At 35.9% G+C, this 22,664-nt stretch overlaps 1 protein-coding gene across 3 annotated transcripts in view; it reads right to left on the minus strand.

Annotated features, from left to right (window-relative positions):
- Positions 1 to 4,743: 4,743 nt before the first annotated feature.
- The window catches only part of kiaa0513 (KIAA0513 ortholog), a 78,437-nt gene continuing 60,516 nt past the window's right edge, over positions 4,744 to 22,664 (minus strand). For all 3 annotated transcript variants that reach the window (XM_039763486.1, XM_039763484.1, XM_039763485.1), the window contains 3 exons: positions 19,630 to 19,710; positions 11,546 to 11,640; positions 4,744 to 8,184 (listed from right to left, as the gene is read on the minus strand). In XM_039763486.1, the coding sequence (XP_039619420.1) occupies positions 8,135 to 8,184; positions 11,546 to 11,640; positions 19,630 to 19,710 (226 nt within the window). In that variant the 3' untranslated portion in view covers positions 4,744 to 8,134. The remainder of the gene's footprint in view (positions 8,185 to 11,545; positions 11,641 to 19,629; positions 19,711 to 22,664) is intronic.

Below are 22,664 nucleotides of genomic sequence, written 5' to 3' on the forward strand. Positions count from 1 at the left end.
ATTATACAAAATGCTGTTGGAGTCTTCAAAACTGATCAATATCTCTTCTGAAACAGAAATAGGTGAGAGGTGAGGAAAATTAGGCAGATTTTGTTTAGCAACATTTCTAATTTGCAGATAGTTGGAAATATTGTGTTGATAGGGAAACTAGATTTAGATTGTAATTGTTCATAGCCTGCTAAGACATTATTATATACAAATCTTTAAATGATTTAATCCCATACATTTTCCAAATATTAAAAACAGTGTAAGTTTTGAGAGGGTGGAAAAAGGTGGTTATCATATAGAGGTGCCACTCATTCTGAGTGAATGAACGACAATTTGGTTGTCAGTATATTGCTGATACCTTGTATTTACTGGTGTACAAAGCAAGGAATACAGTATAAAGAAGTACTGCAGGATTTCATTTCTATTGCAGACCAAGCTAGTGTGTGTTCATCTATTTGTGTCAGTGTTCAGGTTTTTATAGCTTCCATGTTTGCCACCCAGTAAAAAAACTGAAAATTAGGTAGAGCTATGCCCCCTTCTGATTTAGGTCATTGTAGGGTCTCCCTTTGGATGCATGGATATTTCGAATTTCAAATAAATGAGGTTATGATTGAATCTAATTTCTTAAAAAAAATATTTGTCAATGTATATTGGGATGTTTTGAAATAGAAACAGAAGCTTAGGGAGGATAATCATCTTGATAGTGTTAATTCTCCTTGCTAAAGTAAGATGAAGGGTTGACCATCTATGCAGGTCTTGTTTAATTTTGTCCATGAAGACAGCAAAATTTTGTTAAAAAAGTACTTTATATTTACTTGTGATGTTTACCCCTAGATATTTAAACTGATGTGCAATGATAAAAGGGAAGGTGTCCAATCTAATGCTGTTTGCTAGAGAATTCACTGGAAAAAGCACACTTTTGTTCAAATTAATTTTGAAATTCAGCTAGTGGGTAGCGCTGCTGCCTCGCAGTAAGGAGACCTGGGTTCGCTTCCTGGGTTCTCCCCGTATCTGCATGGGTTTCCTCTGGGTACTCCGGTTTCCTCCAACTGTCCAAAGACATGCAAGTTAGGTGCATTGGTGATTCTAAATTGTACCTAGTGTGTGCTTGGTGTGTGTGTGTGTGCCCTGCGGTAGGCTGGCTCCCTGCCCAGGGTTTGTTTCCTGCCTTGTGCCCTGTGTTGGCTGGGATTGGCTCCAGCAGACCCCCCGCGACCTTGTAGTTAGGATATAGCCGGTTGGATGGATGTTATTCTGCTAGTACAGTTAGGGCTGCAGGCACTGACTTCTGTAGGTCTGATATAAACAGTACCATATCATCTGCATATAGTGATATTTTCTGTTCAACCCCTTCTCTGAAAATCCCCTTTATCTCTAATGCATTTCAAAAGTTATGAGCTAATGGCTCAATGGCGATTGTAAATAACAATGGTGGCAAATCTAATACCCATTCTAGTTTGAAGCAGTCTGAAAAACTGTTGTTAATACAAACTGAAGCTTCTGGACCGGTGAACATTAGTATGATCCATGCACATATGTTACAGCCAAACTGAAATTTATGCAAAGTGGTGAATACGTAATCCCATTCAACCATAACAAATGCTTTTTCTGCATCAAAAGATAATAAGATCTCTGGAGTGTTACACTTTATTGATGAATATATTACATTAAATAGGTGTCGAAGATTGGAAGCCAATTGTCTACCTTTAATAAATCTGGTTTGGTCATGTGATATTACTGAAGGAAGCACTTTCTCAATCCTTCTAGCATGAGATGCATGTGTTCCAAATAGCAATCTATTATTTCCATTCTAAAACTCCAGAACTTCACTCCCAGATAATCAAACAAGGCATGAGCTGGGAGAAGTTTGTGAACGTTCTGCGACGGTGGGTTGATGGAATAGCAGGCTGCTTGCTGCTCGTCTTAATTGGCACATTTAGAGGACAAAAGATGCTGATGGAGAGGTGCGAACGGATTTAAGGTGGGCCGGATTTACAAGTTTTCTCATAGGCTCTGGTAATTCTAATGTTAATTAAGCTCCTGGGTATAGAGAGTTGGGCTAGAGATTATACCAGCAGTACTGGCTGCATGCAAAAACTGAAGATGAGATATCCAACAATTACAGGGCACACACCCATACCAGGCCTTCATAAGTCATTAATTAATCTAACACATACACATGTCTAGGAGAAGAGGTTAAAAAATCTGAGAATCTGTAGAAAAAGTAAGACTGACATGTAGAGAACATACTGAAAAGACTGAGATTCAAACACAGTTCTCTGGAGTGGTGCAACAGCAGCAAAAACAATAGGGCCACCAAAGCAACAAGTATTTAACACTAGAATTACCAGAGCCTACGAAAAAACTTGTAATTCCGTCCCACCTTAAATTGCTTCTTAAATCACTTCACACCTCTCCGCCAGCGTCCTTTGTCCTCTAAATGTGCTGATAAAGAGAAGCTAGGAGCAGCCGGCTATTCCATCCCCCCACCAATTTAGAACGTGCATGAACTTCTCTCAGCTCAGGCCTTGATTGAGTATCTGGGAGTGAAGTGGAGTTTTAGAGTGGAAATAATAGATAGTTATTTGGAACACACGCATTTCATGTCTGTTCCGTTTCTACAGTAATCTGTGTAAACACATTGTTAAAACAGAAACGTTTTTTATATTCTACTAGTAGATGACAAAATGTAGGCATAAACTATATAATGTATGAAGCCTGAAGTCCAAATATCAAAGAAACATTTTCACAAAGATACAAATATAACACAACAATTGCGCTTTTATTCAAAAATATAACTGTAGAAACAAAAAGCCGCCTTAACATGCGACATTGACACCCTTTTATTGTAATTGCCTCTGTGGTGTAATAGAATCAGTTCCTGCCTGGGAATCAAAAGGTCGCAATTTCAATCCTGCACCACTCCGTTTTGAGAAGTAAACTGCTCTTAGTCTTACTATATATATATATATAGCTCTGCAGTGTACCACGATCCATACTAACGCCCCAAAAAGGGTTCTGACACACAGGCGGCGGCTGCCTTCTTCAGATCTCACCGTCACTTGATTTTCTTTTTATTCAGTTTTATTGAGTGTTCCTGCCAGTCCCCGCATGTTGCTGTATGCTGTTTCTTTTGTACTCCAGGACATGCAGAGGAGAGAATGGTAAAGAGCAGGAAAAAAAACAAAAAAAAACATATGACTCTTAGACTGATAGATTTTAAAGAACAGCCTGCAACATGTATACAGACAATAAGGGAGACTATTCCAGCTTTCGTCACCCAAACGGATCTCCAAGTGGTAAGACTCTGACAGAAACAAGATTTCAACCAGAAAATACAATAACACCAACATCATTCTTCTCTGCCTTCAAATTCCCCCACTCCTGCCTCTCTACTTTTGGTGGAACAGGTATTCTTACGTCCAAGAGATGGAGATTCACCTCCCTTGGTAATGTATGCAACTTCACTACTTTTGAGCACCATGCAATTACTGTCTCCTTTCCAATTAACATGACCATTGTTGTTATTTATCATCCTCCGGGTTTGTTCAGGAGCTTCATTGATGAGCTGGATGGACTGCTCTCTTCCCTCCCAGATGATGGCAGCCCATTTCTAATTTTCAGGGACCTTAACGCCACCTGGACAGCCTTCCTGTTGCTGACTTTCTCACTCTTCTCTCCTCCTTCAATGTCACACTTCTCCTCATCCCACCAACTCACAAGGCTGGCAATCTGCTTGACGTTGTTCTCTCATGCAACTGCACTCCCACAAATGCAACTGTCACTCCTTTACACACATTTGACCACTTTTTCAATCAGTTCTCTCTGCCGCTTTCTTCCTCACGCTCTTCTCCTCACCCCACTTTATCCTTCCCCTGTCACCTCCATTCCCTCTCTACCAACCATTTCTCTTCCATAGTCTTCTCTGCTCTCCCTCCTCCTCCTCCTCCACCAGTGCTGCCACAGACACCATATGCTTGATTCTGTCCTCCTTATTTTGACAATGTTTTTTGAAGCATTTTAAAAGCACTTTCAATCAACAGATCAAGCTCAGTAAAGCTGAAAGGAAATAGAGGAAGTCAAAGGCTCATGTAGACCTGGCTAAGTATCAATCCCTTCTTCCAATGCTAAAGGTAAGGTTTTATCAGACCAGAATTAACAGCTCTATCAACATACGCTCTCTGTTCTCTGCTTTCACCTGCCTTCTTAACCGTTCTCCACCTCCTACTCCAACATCCTTGTCTGCTGATAACTTTGCCACCTTTTTTCAAGATAGGATGGCTGCTATCAGCAGTCAGTTGTCACCCTCACTGCCACATATTTTGCTTCCTTCCAAGCATCACTGAATATTCTCCATATTGTCTCATTCTCTGCCACTGATGTTTCCAACCTTCTCTCCAATCACCTTACTACATGTCCACTTGACCTTATCCCCTCACATCTCCTTCAGGCCATCTTCCCCTACTGATCTCTACAATTACACACATCTTTTACACCTCACTCAGCTCAGCAACATTTCCTACCATCTTCAAACATGTTCTGATAACCCTACTCTTCAAAAAAGATGTAATTACATCTTGCCTGAAGAAGGGGTCTGAGCTGCCTCGAAAGCTTGCATACTGTAATCTTTTTAGTTAGCCAATAAAATGTGTCATTTTGCTTGAATTCTCACTTCATTTATAATGGCTAACATGATACAACACCCTAGTACTACATACAGATTTAAGAGTAATATAATACAAATTGGTTGAAATGCATGGGATCATTTAAGTTTTATTAGTTCATTGTCAAGCATGACAAACCATTATCATTGTAATTAAAACAGATTTATTACAGTATTTCCATATTCAGTAGGTTTACCACAAATAAAAATACATTTCAATAACTGCAGATGTAGAATTAAAAGTAAAATCAAAATGTGATTTGACTACCATGCAGAATACTGTACATAAAGAAAAAGTATGTGTATATAAATATACATGTGTAATTACACATACATATTCATACATATACAGCCGCTGAATTTTACACACAAGTTACACAAACTCAGTGCACACAGCATTTAAAATGAAATTCACAATAGGGTTCTACATGTTTTTACTATTGCCTACGTCAGTCACACACGATCACAAATGTTGTTTATCTATTTCATTAGATGGTAAGATGATCATGAGTAACACATTATGTCTATATAATACAGAGAAAGCAATTGGCAAATATTATCGATTAACATTTTACACTAGACCAACACTGTTAACACACACAAATAAATTATGGAAGAGCTAAAGTTTGGCTATAGGTAATATAACTAAACAGCCTAATAGATGTCTGAACATAACCAACAAAATTAAAAACGAAACGTAAATGGTTACAACAGCTCAACAAAACATGTACAATTATCTAATAATGGTTACAGATTTGTGTACGTGATGTTCAGATAAATTGGAAAAATGTATTACACTGTACATTACATACACACACGTGTTCAGCATATTTGTGTGTACAGTACATAATATGTATACAACAAATTGACAAGTTTGAATCAAAAATACATTTTTACTTTCACATTCAAAAATTATATTTGGATTCACAAGCATAAAGCCTATAAAACTATGAAACATACACACCCAGTCTAGCCAACATGTTATCCAGTCAATCCTATACAAAACATTACACATTAAAGATATGTGAACCTTTTTGTAAAACCATTCTATTACCTCTGCCATGAGTACTCATAATGTTTCCTTTTAAAAGCATCCTTTAATTGTGAACCAGAAGAAGAAGAAGATTTCCTTGATGTAAATGTTTTGAACAGTAGCTAGCTACACTGTGTATGACAATGAAAGCCGCAGAAGTTTTATTACAGCTTTGAGTAACAACACAAATTGTACTATAAACTAAACAATACACTATTTGAAAGGCGGCTTCTTGCACAGCTTAATGTACTTTCCAAGGGGAATTGTATCACACAGTTTAAAAATTGTTGTTACCTACTGCCAACATCTGATATTAATTTAAAAACCTTACAAAAACTAGAGTGTATACATATTTGGGATGACATTTTCTGATGTATCCAACCTCTACATTTTATTTTTCCTTTGGCATACTGGACAATGGAATGATTTTATGCATTATATTCAGTCATTTCTTGATTCACATAATCAGATAAACAAAAATGAACAGTAAAAACATTGCAGATATGCACACATTACTTAGTAAGCCTTGTAAACCTTTAATTTAGAACATTTATAAAAGGGAAAGCACACTAGCATAGACATCTTTTCTTCTAAAAATACAATTTCAATGCATAAAAATATTGCCTCAAAACCATAAAATTGCACCATAAACAAATCTACACACAGCAAAATATTTTGTCTCAATGCAATTGAGAAACACTATAACTTCACATTCTCAAAAATAAGTTAAAAAATAGTGAATTGTAAAGAACAACAACTGCAACTTTTATTTCCAGCAAATATAAATTATCTGAACATTACCTTCACATTTTTGTTTATTAAGCAATAATTTTACCAACTAGTGCTCAGTAATTGGGTATTTGCAAAAGCAGGGTAAAGGTTTTAAGGCCAGATACATACACAACATTATTACTTATTGTGGAAAATATTTCAAAGATGTATTTTTTCTGCACATTATTTCGACATCTGTGAAACTGGTATTTGTAACATTATGTATAATCTGGCCAAACTATAATTTTTCCCAAAGTCTTCTTATAGATCTTTAAGCGAATAGCTTGCCATTTATTTTTCTCCCAGTCAGATGTACTCTTTAAAATTAAAGCCCATTTTAGTATAAACATCTTACAATCTACCCAAGAAAAGAAAAAAAACAAATTTGGAATGAAATGTTTAAAGACTCCATAAGGTGCTCCTCTGTCACATTTAATCTATAATACCAATGGTCATTAAATATGAAATACACTAATAATTAAAAATTAATGCAATTATATTTTAATGCTAATCAATGCTAAAACATATTTTGTCCCATTAAGCATTCATGCTTAAGCAGCCTGCCTATTGAATTTCTATACTATTTGCCTTTAATGAACATTAATTTGATGTAACTGTGAAAATTTCCATTAACATGATAAGAGATCTCCTTTAAATAGTCCTCTAAATAAATAAAAAAATATCATTTACAGATTGTTTTTCAGGAATATAATACACAACAAATCTCACTGGCAAAAACAGTGTTTCAAAAAATAAAGCATCTTATTATGCCCTAAAGAAACAATGCACATGGCAGATGCTGCTTATATTATCAAAATTAGCATTTAAGCCGTGTGGAACTTTTTACAAAATACTGTATATGTGTATAGTCATTGGCGATTTATTGTTAAAACAAAACAATTTCTATTTAAATTTCTATTGCTGACAAAGGACTAGTTATCAAAATACATGCCAAAACACTGTTTTACTTTATTACATAAACAGGTGGCACATATAAAATACTATAATTTTTAGCAAAATGTAAGTATTTAATAAGCAACTTAAGTGTCTAAAAAAGTTGCCCACTAAATTGTATCAGTAATCGTTTCACAATTGGCCAAAAATGTTTTGCAGGTCTTTAAAGGCACTTAGAAAATAAAACAATAGAAACAATAGAAACAAAAAAAAATTTGGTTACTTTTATCTCAAATGAAAATGGGTTTAACTGCTTTATTTTGTTTATGACAATTTCTTACTTCGCACTGCATCTTCATTTTATCAAACACAGTGCACCATAATGGCAATTTTACACTAGTGCTACTATTGTTTAAAAAAGAAATGGAACATGGTTATTCCAATCGTTCAAAAAACGTCACCTTCAGAGAAAGTCTGATGTTTGGCTTGCAGTTTTTGCACTTTTGCATTTTTAAAATATGGTAAAGAACAGTGAAGAGATATTTTGTCCCATTGAAAGTATTTTCATCATTGTCTCTAAAGTATCATTGCAATGCACGCTAAAGGGATACTTGTGTATTCTAAATTGCTTTATTTTTTGATAGTAGAGTTTAACAGACATAATTTTTGGATAAATTATGGTTACTGCATTTTTTTTCTAAATCACTTTGTAGTATACCATGCTACAAGATGGCAACTGCCATGCAAAAAGAATTGCTGCAAGTATCTTTTTTTGCGGTTGTCCCTTATTCCAAAGCCATCTGTTCAATGTGATCTGTAAGCAGCTTGTATTGCTCTGCAAAAAATGAAGAAAGTTAATAACAATTTAGAAAATACTGAAGCATTCATAGATAATGGGTTAATAATTAATATTGCTATGACACAAAGTATATCATGTTTGAAATTACTGATCTTTTCCATCAGTGCACAGTGGTATGTTGGGTAGTGCTGCTGTCTTATAGATCGTCTATTTTGCACTCCGATACACATTTTGTCATTGAGTTTGCATGTGTCTGTATGGATTTTCCTTCATTATCAGTAATGCTGTCCTGGTTAGGGTAACTGGAGATTCCAAAATGACTTTTTGCGAGCCCTGCAATGGACTGGTAGCCAGTCCAGCACCTAATACTGCTGGGATAGGGCCAAACAAAGAATTCCACAGAATTGGACCCAGAATTGGATTAAGCAAGTTTGAGAAGAAGAGAATGTGAATACATATATTAGCAAATTTAATATGTATTTTTAGATATTACTGTTTTGTTATACAGGGGCTAATACAGTGCATCCAGTAAGTATTCACAGCGCATCACTTTTTCCACATTTTGTTATGTTACAGCCTTATTCCAAAGTGGATTAAATTAATTATTTTCCTCAGAATTCTACACACAACACCCCATAATGATAATGTGAAAAAAGTTTACTTGAGATTTTTGCAAATTTATTAAAAATAAAAAAATGTAGAAAGCACATGTACATAAGTACTCACAGCCTTTGCCTTGAAGCTCAAAATTGAACTCAGGTGCATCCTGTTTCCCCTGATCATCCTTGAGATGTTTCTGCAGCTTAATTGGAGTCCACCTGTGGTAAATTTACTTGATTGGACCCGATTTGGAAAGGCACACACCTGTCTATATAAGGCTCCACAGTTGACAGTTCATATCTGAGCACAAACCAAGCATGAAGTCAAAGATTGTCAGGATTGTCTCGAGGCACGAATCTGGGGAAGGTTACAGAAAAATTTCTGCTGCTTTCAAGGTCCCAGTGAGCACAGTGGCCTCCATCATCCGTAAGTGGAAGAAGTTTGAAACCACCAGGACTCTTCCTAGAGCTGGTCGGCCATCTAAACTGAGCGATCGGGGGGAGAAGGGCCTTAGTCAGGGAGGTGACCAAGTACCCGTTGGTCACTCTGTCAGAGCTCCAGATGTCCTCTGTGGAGAGAGAACCTTCCAGAAGGACAACCATCTCTACAGCAATCCACCAATCAGGCCTGTATGGTAGAGTGGCCAGACGGAAGCCACTCCTTAGTAAAAGGCACATGGCAGCCCGCCTGGAGTTTGCCAAAAGGCACCTGAAGGACTCTCAGACCATGAGAAACAAAATTTTCTGGTCTGATGAGACAAAGATTGAACTCTTTGGTGTGAATGCCATGTGTCACGTTTGGAGGAAACCACCACCACCACCAACATTTATTTATATAGCACATTTTCATACAAAAAGTAGCTCAAAGTGCTTTACATAATGAAGAATAGAAAAATAAAAGACACAGTAAGAAAATAAAATAAGTCAACATTAATTAACAACCAGGCACCGCTCACCACCAGGCCAATACCATCCTAACATGGTGGTGGCAGCATCATGTTGTGGGGATGTTTTAAATAAGTGGCAGGAACTGGGAGACTAGTCTGAATAAAGGGAAAAATGACTGCAGCAATGTACAGAGACATCCTGGATGAAAACCTGCTCCAGAGCGCTCTTGACCTCAGACTGGGGCAACGGTTCATCTTTCAGCAGGACAACGACCCTAAGCACACAGCCAAGATATCAAAGAAGTGGCTTCAGGACAACTCTGTAATGTCCTTGAGTGGCCCAGCCAGAGCCCAGACTTGAATCCGATTGAACATCTCTGGAGAGATCTTAAAATGGCTGTGCACCGAAACTTCCCATCCAACCTGATGGAGCTTGAGAGGTGCTGCAAAGAGGAATAGGCGAAACTGGCCAAGGAGAGGTGTGCCAAGCTTGTGGCATCATATTCAAAAAGATTTGAGGCTGTTATTGCTGCCAAAGGTGCATCGACAAAGTATTGAGCAAAGGCTGTGAATACTTATGTACATGTGATTTCTCAGTTTTTTTTATTTTTAATAAATTTGCAAAAACCTCAAGTAAACTTTTTTCACATTGTCATTATGGGGTGTTGTGTGTAGAATTCTGAGGAAAAAATTAATTTAATCCATTTTGGAATAAGACTGTAACATAAAATGTGGAAAAAGTGATGCGCTGTGAATACTTTCCGGATGCACTGTATATCAGTTGTGGAGGAGTAAAAAAAAAATTGTAAAATAAAGCGCTCAGGAATGTCTTAAAAATAACCTTCAAGTTTTATTTGACATTACTAAGTTCAAGTGCAGACACTTATGGAACTGTACATGAAAAATGTACCAGTTAGGATCATCAGTGGCAAGTTTAGTTCTGTCTTCATTGTCAGAATGCAACCAGCACATGATACACTCACTATTCCTGAGAAACAGCAGATACAGTATGTACATACACACTGTTGCAAGGACAGTGACTGCTCACCTTGAGTTCTATAAGGAAAACACATGTAAAGTAACATAAGTAACATTTCTAAACCTGCTTAATCCAATTAATTGTTATGAAGAACCAGAACCTATTCCAAGAGCACAAGACAGAAGGCACAGAATAACCTTTCAGGGCCCATTCATTCAGACAATAACCACCCACACATAAAGACAAATTTAGAGTTACCAGTTCACCTAACACATACAGTATAGGTATATCTGTGGAATAAGAGAGAAAACCAAAGTTTCTGGAGAAACAGCCATACTGACATGGACAGAATTTTAAAACTCCTTGCAGAAAGCAAAATGTGTTGAATAGCACTTAGTTTAATAGAAATATATATTACAAGTATGAGAAATAATCGAATTAAAGGTTTTTGCACTACAAAGCACTAAATGTGCTTAGCTGATGTATTGTATAGTAAAACAATTCTAGAATAAGAATTTAATAGAACACTGCTGTTAAATATAGGAAGTACGGTAAGTAGTGGAATACACAAATCATGTAGTCTATTGCAATTAGGATATAGCGGGTTGGATAATGGATGGATGGAAATAGTAAATGCTTCACATTACTGAAAAATGAAATTTTACCCAGCTGTTAAAGACTTGCCATTGCATTAATAAAATTTAACCAAATATAACTAATAAAAAACATCAAAGATACAGTTTAAGCAATATAAGCTTTGTGAATTTGGCTGATATAAGCACTACTGTAAACTTTATGTGTAGGCAATTGAAATTCAGAAATACAGGTTGATATGCAGCTGTTACTAGAGAGTAAAGAGTAAACTTTAATGACCATCATAATAGGTAAAGATGAACAGAGACATAATACATAAACTTCTGAAGTTGAAATACCTTCATTTAGATTGCCAATAATAGCTTGTTTCTTAAGAAAATCATTGCAGAGCTTCTTGCTAAGCCCAAAAGCGATCATATTATGTGTAAAGGTTCTGAAAAGAATAAAATAAAATAAAAATAAATAAATAAACAATTTTCATTTACATATATTCATTACTCTAAACATAAATGTTTAATACTATACTTAGATTATACAGTTTCTTTAAAATTTCTTCTCCTACAGGTGATTATAATGATTCAGAGGGATAAGGTCACAATATTACCAAAGATCTCAAGGTTATTCATTCACAGATTTAATATCCATATGTCATGAATAACTCAATGGAATCATTGGAACAATGTTAATTAAAAACAGGGAAAACAATTCTGGAACTAAATCTGTTATCATACTTAAACTGTTATTCTGCTTATTAAACAGAACAGTTTAAGAGAATAAATTTGATTAGCCAGACTTTCTTTCTACTGGACAGAGACAATTCATGCAGTCTTTGTGCTTTTGTTAACGTAAATTAATTAATGTAAATAATTTCATTAAGTTGCATGTGGTTTGTAAATTTTATACTTTTAAATTTGCACTAAATATGTTATCAGTATTAAGATTTTGCTTCATTTAAAGTACTAATGTCAACCTAAGAATGCTGCCTTTAAAATTAATAACCACATTCTCAGGACAAGCTACATTTAATTTTGTTTTTCATTTCATTTACTTGCTCTATGGGTGTCTTCGATGTGGTGCAGGATAGAGCAAATCCTAATCTGGCAACTTCTTAAAAATTAGATAGTACACTAGAAAATTTGTGTTGCATAAGGCAAACCTAGTTTTTTTTTAACTCATTTTATAAATTCTAATGGAAATGTATCAATTAAAATCCTAAATACATTACACTTCATACTTAAACAATTATGAACTACTGGCATCCTTGATAAATAAAACATAAAATAAAATAACAATCAGTATAAAATAAAAAGAAAACTATTGACTTTTTAAAATTCAATTATTTCAAAACATTTATAGATAAGTAATACAACATTTATTTTTGCAAAAAAAAAACAAAAAAAAAAAACAAAACAGGAATCAACATTATTGGATGGATAAACGCAAAAAAATATTTTCCTATAACATTTAAAGTTTATGCTGGCGCTGTTACACAGCATAGAGAAAAATGTGCGCATTGCAACAGGTACACATGTCGCAAATGTAGGAATGATGTTTCTTGCAGCACAGAGAAAAAAAAGAAAGAGACAAATATATGGGACATTGGGTATAAATTTATGGTACTTGTAAAAGTTAGCTTTTTTCAGTTTTATTCTCTCAATCAAGATCACGCTGTACCCCCCACCTAACCCCGCCCCTCCTGATCTGACTCTAAGTAACAGCGCCAGCATAAATTCCCACCCGATCTCACGCTGTTTGTTTTCAATTGCATTAGTGCAATGATGTTTTCACATATATCGTCTCTTTCTGTCAGGTGTGTAATAGAAACCACAGCATAGAGAGAAGTGTGCGCATTGTAACAGGTACACATGTCATAAATGTAGGAAGGACAATCATTGCGTGTGTGTGAACTGTGAGCATTTGAATTTGATGATTGCATATAACGCTGAACTGACCTGTCTGTACTATTCTTTCCTCTGCATGTCCTGGAGTACAAAAGAAACAGCATACAGCAACATGTGGGGACTGGCAAGATCAGGGGGTTGAGCAGGGGGGTTTGGGAACACATGGTCAGTGATTACAACCGCAAGATGTTATATGAATGAATATGAATAATATGAGTAATGTTGCATCCGTGCCACAATTTTCTCTGAAATGTACTATACAGGTCATTAAAAGAATAATTCCAAATATCATATATACCTATGTCTCTGTTTTTTTTTTTTTTTTGACATCATAGACCATAAGGCACATACTAATTCAGTGTGAGCAGGAACACTCAAAACTGAATAAAAAAAAAAAACAAAATTAAGTGACAGTGAGATACGAAGAAGGCAGATTCGCCAGCGTTTGTGTGTCAGCTTTTATCCTTCCAGATGAGAGACTGTCCAGATCCATTACCTCAAAACACCACTCACTTCTACAGTTACTCCCAGTTTCAAATAAAAACTATCAGCGTCAGATCCCTGGGTAGGGGGAGCAGTAGTATGTATTGTGATCATGACTGAGAGAATAAAAGTGAAAATAAAACGGTAACTTTTACAAGTCCTATAAATGTACACCGTCTGTTACAGACGCAAACCAAGTGTATGAGTGTACTGTATAATATTAACAATAAGAGCAGCTCACTACTGAAAACGGCAAAAATGGGAGGCACTCAGGATCGAACCGAGGACCGAGTTAGCAAATCTTACCGCTGCGCCACGGAAGCTGTTGTCTTTTCTTTGAACCTTTTGTGAAAGTGTTTATTTGATCTTTGGACTTCAGGCTTCATACATTATATAGTTTATGCCTACATTTTGTCATTTACTACTAAAATATGAAAAACGTTTCTGTTTTAAAAATGTGTTTACACAGATTATTGTAGAAACAGAACACACATGAAATGCATGTGTTCCGAAAAACAATCTATTATTTCCACTCTAAAATTCCAGCAATTCACCCCGAGATAATCAATCAAGGCATGAGCTGGGAGAAGTTTGTGCACGTTCTAAGTCAGTGGGGGGATTGAATAGTAGGCTGCTTGCGGCTTGTCTTTATCGGCACATTTACAGGACAAAAGACGCTGGCAGATAGGTGCGAACGGATTTAAGGTGGGCTGGATCTACAAGATTTTTCATAGGCTCTGGTAATTCTAGTGTTAAAATGTGGTTTATCAGAAAAATCACTGTTAGGTTTATAAAATTTACTATTGTAAGATGTATATTTGTATCATGAGCTGGTTAAAATACTTGCTAAGCTGTAATATTTAACAGGAAAATCTCTTTTTTCATTTATTTCAAACTTTAAGACTTCCTGTGTAAAAACAAACTTATAAGTTTAATATTAATCCATTATTTCATGTTCCAGGTGGTCATGTTTCACTAACATGCTGGAATTCTATGAGGAAGTAACAAAAAGTTATGATCAAAGTGCATCTTATGATATTATTTATCTGGACTTTTAGAAAACATTAAATAAGGTGCCACATGAGACGTTGAGCAACAAACTAAAAGAAGTGGGAGCTCAGGGTGATGTTTTTAGATGGGTGCAGAATTGGCTCAGACACAGGAAGCAGAGGGTGATTGTGCAAGGAACCTTATCAGAATTGGCTGATGTGAATAGTGGTTTTCCACAGGGGTCAGTGCTAGGGCCACTGCTATTTTTAATCTATACTAATAAAAGGCGACTGACTGACTGACTCACTGACTCACTCACTCACTCACTCACTCACTAATTCTCCAAGTTCCCGTGTGGGTAGAAGGCTGAAATTTGGCAGGCTCATTCCTTACAGCTTACTTACAAAAGTTGGGCAGGTTTCATTTCGAAATTCTATAGGTAATGGTCATAATGGGAAGCTATTTTTCTCCATTTACTGTAATGGAGTTGAGCTCGAAAGCCGTGGGGGGCGGAGTTTCGTGTGACATCATCACGTCTCCCACGTAATCACGTGAACTGACTGTCAACGCAATGCGTAGAATACCAGGAAGAGCTCCAAAAAGAGGGACTTGGACAGCATACATGTTTGGTCGGATTTGGGGCAGATGAAGTATAATGTCAGTAAATGTTATTAAGTATGACACATAGGAAGTAAATATATTAGGTTTGAATATACAATGGGAGGTCTGAAAATCGAGAGTATACCTTACATGAAGGATTTAGGAGTCGTAGTGGACTCTATGCTATCAATTTACAGACAGTGTTTAGAAGCCATTATGTGCAGAGTACAAGTACAAGGAGGTTATACTCAAGCTTTACAATGCACTGATGAGGCGGTACAGTTTTGGTCTCCAGGCTACAAAAAGGCTGTGCTAGAAAAGGTCTAGAGAAGAGTGATTAGGCTCATTCCAGGGCTACAGGGCATGAGTTATGAAGAAAGACTAAAAGAGCTGAGCCTTTTCAGTTTAAGCAAAAGAAGATTAAGAGGAGACATGACTGAAGTGCTTAAAATTATGAAGGGAATTAGTACAGTGGCTGGCCCTGCCTTGTGCCCTGTGTTGGCTGGGATTGGCTCCAGCAGATCCCCGTGACCCTGTAGTTAGGATATAGTGGGTTTGATAATGAATGGATGGATGGATGGATTAGTACAGTGGATCAAGACTTTTTTTTTTTTTTTTAAATAAGTTCATCAAGAACAAGTGGACAAAGTTGGAAACTTGTTAAGGGTAAACTTTACACGAACAATAGTTAGTTTTTCTTTACACAGAGAACCACAGATACTTGGAATAAGCTACCAAGAAGCAAGGTAGACAGAAGACTTTAGGGACTTTCAAAGCTAGACTAGATGTTTTTCTAGAAGAATTAAGTGGATAGAACTGAGAAGCTTTGTTGGGCTGAATGGCCTGTTCTCATCTAGACTATTCTAATGTTCTAATTTCAGAACTCTTGTAAAGTGTTGTTTTCATGGTGTCATACATGAGATTTGTCAGACTTTGTTATTGCTCATGCCTTTGTACAAACTAAGAATTAGACAATTACTGGACTTACATTACCTGTAGTTAATTACTCATAACTGAGAGACTGCATTACATTCACCAACGTACCATTCACATATGAGAAATGTGCTTTCACTACATTCATCAGATTTTAAGGGTTATACTTATGGACCATTAGTTTACCTTCAAGAACAATATAAATGACACAAATTTAGCATTTCCACATTCATATTCAGGCATGAAGTATGCTACTTTTGACATCCTGGTGCAGTATATGTTACAGTATATTAATAGGGAGATGTGCTTTGAGCAATAAAGTACTGAAACACTAAGCTAAAGTAAGCTAAAAAACAGCTTATTTCATTGCCACTTTGGAACTTGCCTCAGATTTTAATTATTATCACAGCCAGTGTGCTAATGTATACCATATGCATAATTGTTGATGTGTGCAAGATTCCCCCCATAGTGCATACACCATTTAGATAACTGAAAAGTTCCGTGGACTGACATCTGTAGGCATGTTCATTATGATCAAAAATTAAATGCAAGACCTCCATTCCCTTGTGGGGACTATGCAGGGGATTAATGACTAATCTCAACCTCAGATTGAGGTACCCCTTAACATGCACACGTACCGGTCCCGGTACATAACGACGATTTTACGACGTCACAATCATATCACAGCCATGTGTGCATGCCCCTCTGTCATGCACCTCGACATACTACACATCAAATGAAAATTCAGAGTCTCGTCTTTCCGATGATATAAACCATTTTGACACACAACAACCACAGCACTGACACTAAATCCTTTTTTACAGAGAAGTAAATACTTTTTAAGAGCTGACTTTTCCTACCTTTGAAGGCTCTCTGCAAGTCAAACATCAATATTTCCGAGCAATATTTGCAATAGTTGGCCAATTACGATGGGTCTGGGGGGTGACTGGCACCTCGTATAGCCAACGAGTGTCACAGACAGCTGAACGATGACGCACAACTCCAAACCCTGGTAGAATCTACCAGTTTGATTGGACGCTGTGAGTGTCACTCCAAACTTACAGCCAATGAGCAGCTGAGCACGTCGATATGTAACTTGCCATACCAACTTGTAAACAAAACCGATCGAGCTGCGCTGGCTGGCATTTGTGCCAGTCTGCAGACTTGGTGCGTGGTTGTTTATTGTGATTTCACCTAGTTTTTTCGCATTTTAAATATGGAAATAGTACAGATAAACGTAAATACACTCTCGATTAAATAATAGATGCATGTACGCGGCGTGAAAGTGATCAATCGGACCAGGTGACGTCTAATGGCAGAGAGCGACATGTGACACGCCCTTGTGCTTTCTGCCTGCTAACGATTGCTACAATCAGTGGCACGTGGAAAAACGCTAAGCTGTATTGTAACAGTTTGTAACAAAATGTATATAGTTTGTGTGCATTTTATTAAAAAAAAGTAAAAAATAAAATATATATATATATTTTTAGCCCATAAGACTTGTTTTGACTATTTTTATATTGAAATGTGTATTTTTTATTGTTTTTATTATGGAATATGAATTTCCATAACTAATAGAGTGACACTGTGTGTAGATATAGATTCCTTTAGGTGTAAGTTTTCAGTAGAGCCCTCATTGATATCTGTGGGTTGAAGCATTCAAAAGTTATTACACTTTTTCCATACGTTCCAAAATGTGGATAATGGATAAACCACAGGTCCCTCTAAATAGCACCTGGACATGCCCACATAAAAACTGGTGTAAAAATGTCATTTTTACAGGTATTCTTTTCAAATTTGAAATGTGAGTAGTCAACAAGTTATTCTGTTGGTACATAGTGTGTTTCTGTCCCCAACTACCTACTGCAGCTATAGAGGCCTTTATTTTCACAAAAAAACTTAGGCGAGAACAAAAAAATTAATTTTTTCTGTGAGTTCTAATGTGCATAACTTTTGATCAGTCACACCTACAGTGATTCTGACTACTAAGGGTGAAACTAGAGAATGTTACCTTTACAAAGAGACCAAACATGTGTTTATACTCCAGAGAGTTCAATAACAGCAATGATTCTAATTTGGAGAGGTCAAATTACAAGCGATTTAGCAAAAATGACCCCGCTTGATAAGGGGTTTTAATATCCCTAATTCAAAACTATGACATTACAATTTAAACAATCTCAGCTCAAACCTTACCTGACACATTCTGACATCTTCAAAGCAAATATGAGTCTATTCCTGAAATACGATAAAAGTAACTATGTATGTATGTTTTGGCTGTTTTAAGTAATAATAAATACAATTCCCACAATTGTGTTGTGATATACTCCAACCTCAAACACAAAGTACTTTCAAACATGACTTCTGCTGTTTTTCATTTTGACATGTGTTAATGTGGTATTGTAGAATCATTGGTATCGACTTGATTGCAACGTATCAGTACTTGTGACATCCCTAATCTGTTGTTGCACCATGTGCTGAGCCTACAGACAAGGTGATATGTTTATTAAGTTAGATCTTCTGAATGTTGCAGAGCTGACAGGTCTCCTTACAGAAGAAAGCTGGGTACCCACTGAGACAGGAGTAGGATGTAGTAATCAATTGTTCTGGGAGGTGCTGTCAATGTAGCACACAACCAGCACACTGGTAAAAATGAAGGTCTTTATGGTGAAAACTACTTTTCCTCTTTTAGTCATATGAGTACAAATACACAGTATCCAAGGCAAGGCAGTTATAGACACTGGTGGCACTTTTACCCTTATGAAGTACAGCATTTGGGAAAGTTAAAACTCTCTAATGAGCAGCTAAGCAATTGTGCTAACGTAAAATTCTTCTTGGATGACGAAATCTGTCCTGTATGAAAGGTATGCTTCCAATAAGCTCTGCCTGCATGATTCTCACTTGGAATTCAAGGCATATGTTCTTAAAGATGAACACATCATTACATTTATTATCATAATGATAGAAATGCAAAGATCTACATTGGCTTAACTAGACTTACTATTTTGCAAATGGATGATAAGCTTGGGCTGGTCAAGAAGAGCATTGTTGAACTGTCAGATATTGTTCAGCCCTTACTTAAGGAGTGGTTTTGTGGATGGCAAAACTGAGATATACTGAACTGGTATGTCACAATATCTACACTAATCATAGGTTTATAGAGTCATTATTGTCACATGTACAAAGAAGAGTGAAATTTTTACTTCCATTTACAAATCAACACTTGGACTTTCACTTTACATTATTTTTTCTTTAATATTGAGCTGTGGAGTATTTAAATGCATTTGGTTATAATTTTATATTTCAAAAAGTACAATAAAAAAACATAACTGCAAGCCTCAAAGAGCACCCTTAATGGCGTTGTTACTATAAAGGTAAGGAGCAATAAAGATTCTGTATAGAAATGAGCAATGGGTTTAAAGAAAAAGAAACAAAATATCATAACAATTTGTAACATACAATGTATTAATGAACTTTAATAAGTTGTAATATTGGACTGGACTGACGAAACGACTCACCCCAGCTGACCAAATGTAATGTTTTCATTAAACCTTAGACTGTCGTCCTTCTCTTCCTGTGTCATATGACACCACTTCTCTCTAAAAATGAAAAGAATTGATGGTAAAATACAACCATATCTAATGTATTTGTACAGAGTAGTACAGGCACAATTTAAGAAAATCATTGGTTATTAAATAATTTGTTAATAAAAAGAATACCTTCCTCCCATCCCCCACACAAACTGCAATGTTTAAAAACAATACAGAACAATTCAATACTTATTTATGCATGCTCTTAACCTTTAAATGTTACCACAAGTAATGCACAATTAATAGGTGTATGCTTTCTTTTCAAATCCAGAAATATTGGCATATTTCACAAGATAAAGAAATAAATTCCAAACATTTTATAAAATTATAGATTTTTGGTAACACTTTAATTTAGGTACTGAAAAAATGCATATACCGTATTACTGATTTACTATTAATTAACAAGACCTTAACATAAACTACTCTGGGTCTTCATAACACAAATCGTTAGTAAAGTGTTTATTCCTCTCTGCACTGTGACCTACTAATAAAAGTTCACTTTGGAATGGTCCGAGATGGCTTAACTGAAATGTATTTCTCTTGATATTACATAATTAGTATAAGACTTATGAATCCTTCATAGTAACAAGTAATTTTACCATCAAGTAAATGTGCCAGACTTCACAGAGATGAATAACCTATCTATTGCTCTTTTAGAAATGTTATGAAACCAAAAGAAGCCTTTGTCAACATCTTGTTAAATAAAAGTAAATGAGTAGTAGATTCATTTTTGCAGTATCAAAGCTAAAATGTTACCAAAAACATTTACCAGATTATTTTTAAATAAAAACTGAATACGTAAGAGAATTAGTGGACATCTGACATAATATCAAAAATATGTTTGAATCAACTAGTAAATGTGAACATCCATAGATAGTAGTCAGTCATCCTAACAGAATTTTGGGCAAACAATACAAATTATTACTTAACAGATGTATGTTTTTTAATTCCCCATTAGTTAAGTCTTAAAAATAATTTATAATAAATATCAAAGAAACTTGCATAAACAAATGACATATAACCATGGCAAAATGTAAATGGTGTTATGATTTATATGTTATCAGCAAAACTCCAATTTTTACATTTTTGTAGTGAATAATCAATTATATAAAAAAAGACACTTTATAATGTTGTATTTTTAGATATGTTGTACATTAATAATTTAAGCAGCTTGATCTTCTATTCAGTGTGCAAAGTCATAGTAAATCATGCTCATGCAATGAAATGAAAAACACTCTGAAGCTTAACTTAAGCAATGACATAGCTGGTGATCTGTACTCTGTGCCAAAAATTAAAATAGTTAAGGCTGTGCCAAAATCAGTCTAACACTCATGGTAGCTGCTGTTTAATTGTATAAGTGAAAGGTGAAGTGAACAACATTAATTACCTCCTTATAATGACACCAGTCAAAAGGTGGGATACATTAGGCAGCAAGTAAATAGTCAGTTCTTGAAGGTGATGTGTTGGAAGCAGAAAAAATGGGCAAGCATAAGGATCAGAGTGACTTTGACAAGGGCCAGATTGTGATGGCTAGATAACTGGGTCAAAGCATCTCCAAAATGGCAGGTCTTCTGGGATGTTTCCAGTAGGTTGTGTTAGTATCTACCAAAATCAGTCCAAGGAAGGACCAGTGAACCAACGACAGGGTCATGGGTGTCATAAACTAACTGATGTGTGTGGGGAGTGAAGGCTAGCCAGCCTGGTCTGATCCCACAGAAGAGCTACTGTAGCACAAATTGCTGAAAAATGTAATGTAGGCCATGAGAGAAAGGTGTCTCATTAGTTCATTGCAGCTTGCTGTGTATGGGGCTCATAGCTGCAGTTTGGTCAGAATTCCCATTCTGACTCCTGTACACTACTTAAAATACCTACAATGGGCATGTGAACATCAGAACTGGATCATGGAGCAAAGGAAGAATGTGGCCTGATCTAATGAATCACATTTTATTTTACATCACGTGTGGGCCAGGAGCATGTGCATCAATTACTTGGGAAGGAGATGGTGGCAAGATATAGTTTGGGAAGAAGGCAATGCAGCGGATGCAATGTGATGATCCAGACAATGTTCTGCTGAGAAACCTTGGGTCCTGGAATTTATGTGGATGTTACTTTGACATGCACCACGTATTGTACCTAAAGACTGTTGCACGCCAGTTACACTACTTCATTACAATGGTATTCCATGAGGACGACGGTCTCTTTCAGCAGGATAATGCACCGTCCCACACTGCAATAATTGTTCGTGAATGGTTTGATGAACACAACAAATAGTTCAAGATGCTGACTTGAAATCCAAATCTCCAGATCTCAATCTGATCGAGCATCTGTAGATTGTGCTGTAAAAGAAAATCTGATCCATGGAGTCCCCAACTTGAAACTTATAGGACTTAAAGTATCTACTGCTAACATCTTTTCTGACAGCACACGGAGATCTTCACTATATTAAGCAGGTGGTTTTAATGTTGTGGATGATCGATGTATATTACTCATTTGTTTTCTTTACATCAAAAACATTCATACTTTGATTTTTAACTCACTTAATCCTAATTTCACTTGAAAGCTGCTGGATCCCATTCAGGCAGCATTAGCAAGAACCATCTAAGGATCCAACAAAATACCAACCGCTGGTCACACTCAAGCACACAATTAAACTCATCCACTGGCATATAATATGTGTTTTACATTTAATGATTTATTGTGACATAAGCTTTTATGTTTGTATTAATGTTGTCAACTATTAACCAAGATTAAAATATTTAACACTGCAAATATCTAATGATATATTGATATGGGCTAAAATTAATGGGGCTACATATATGTACCCCATATGATACTAACATGAATTTTTCAAAATAAACAAAATAAAAAATGTTTTATTAACATTTAATTCTCAGATAATTATAAAAGTTCAGTGGTAATTAAGTATTGAGAAAATACATCTGACAATGCTCAAAATTCCTCCC

Source organism: Polypterus senegalus, chromosome 9, assembly GCF_016835505.1.
Source record: "Polypterus senegalus isolate Bchr_013 chromosome 9, ASM1683550v1, whole genome shotgun sequence".
Lineage (NCBI taxonomy): Eukaryota > Metazoa > Chordata > Cladistia > Polypteriformes > Polypteridae > Polypterus > Polypterus senegalus.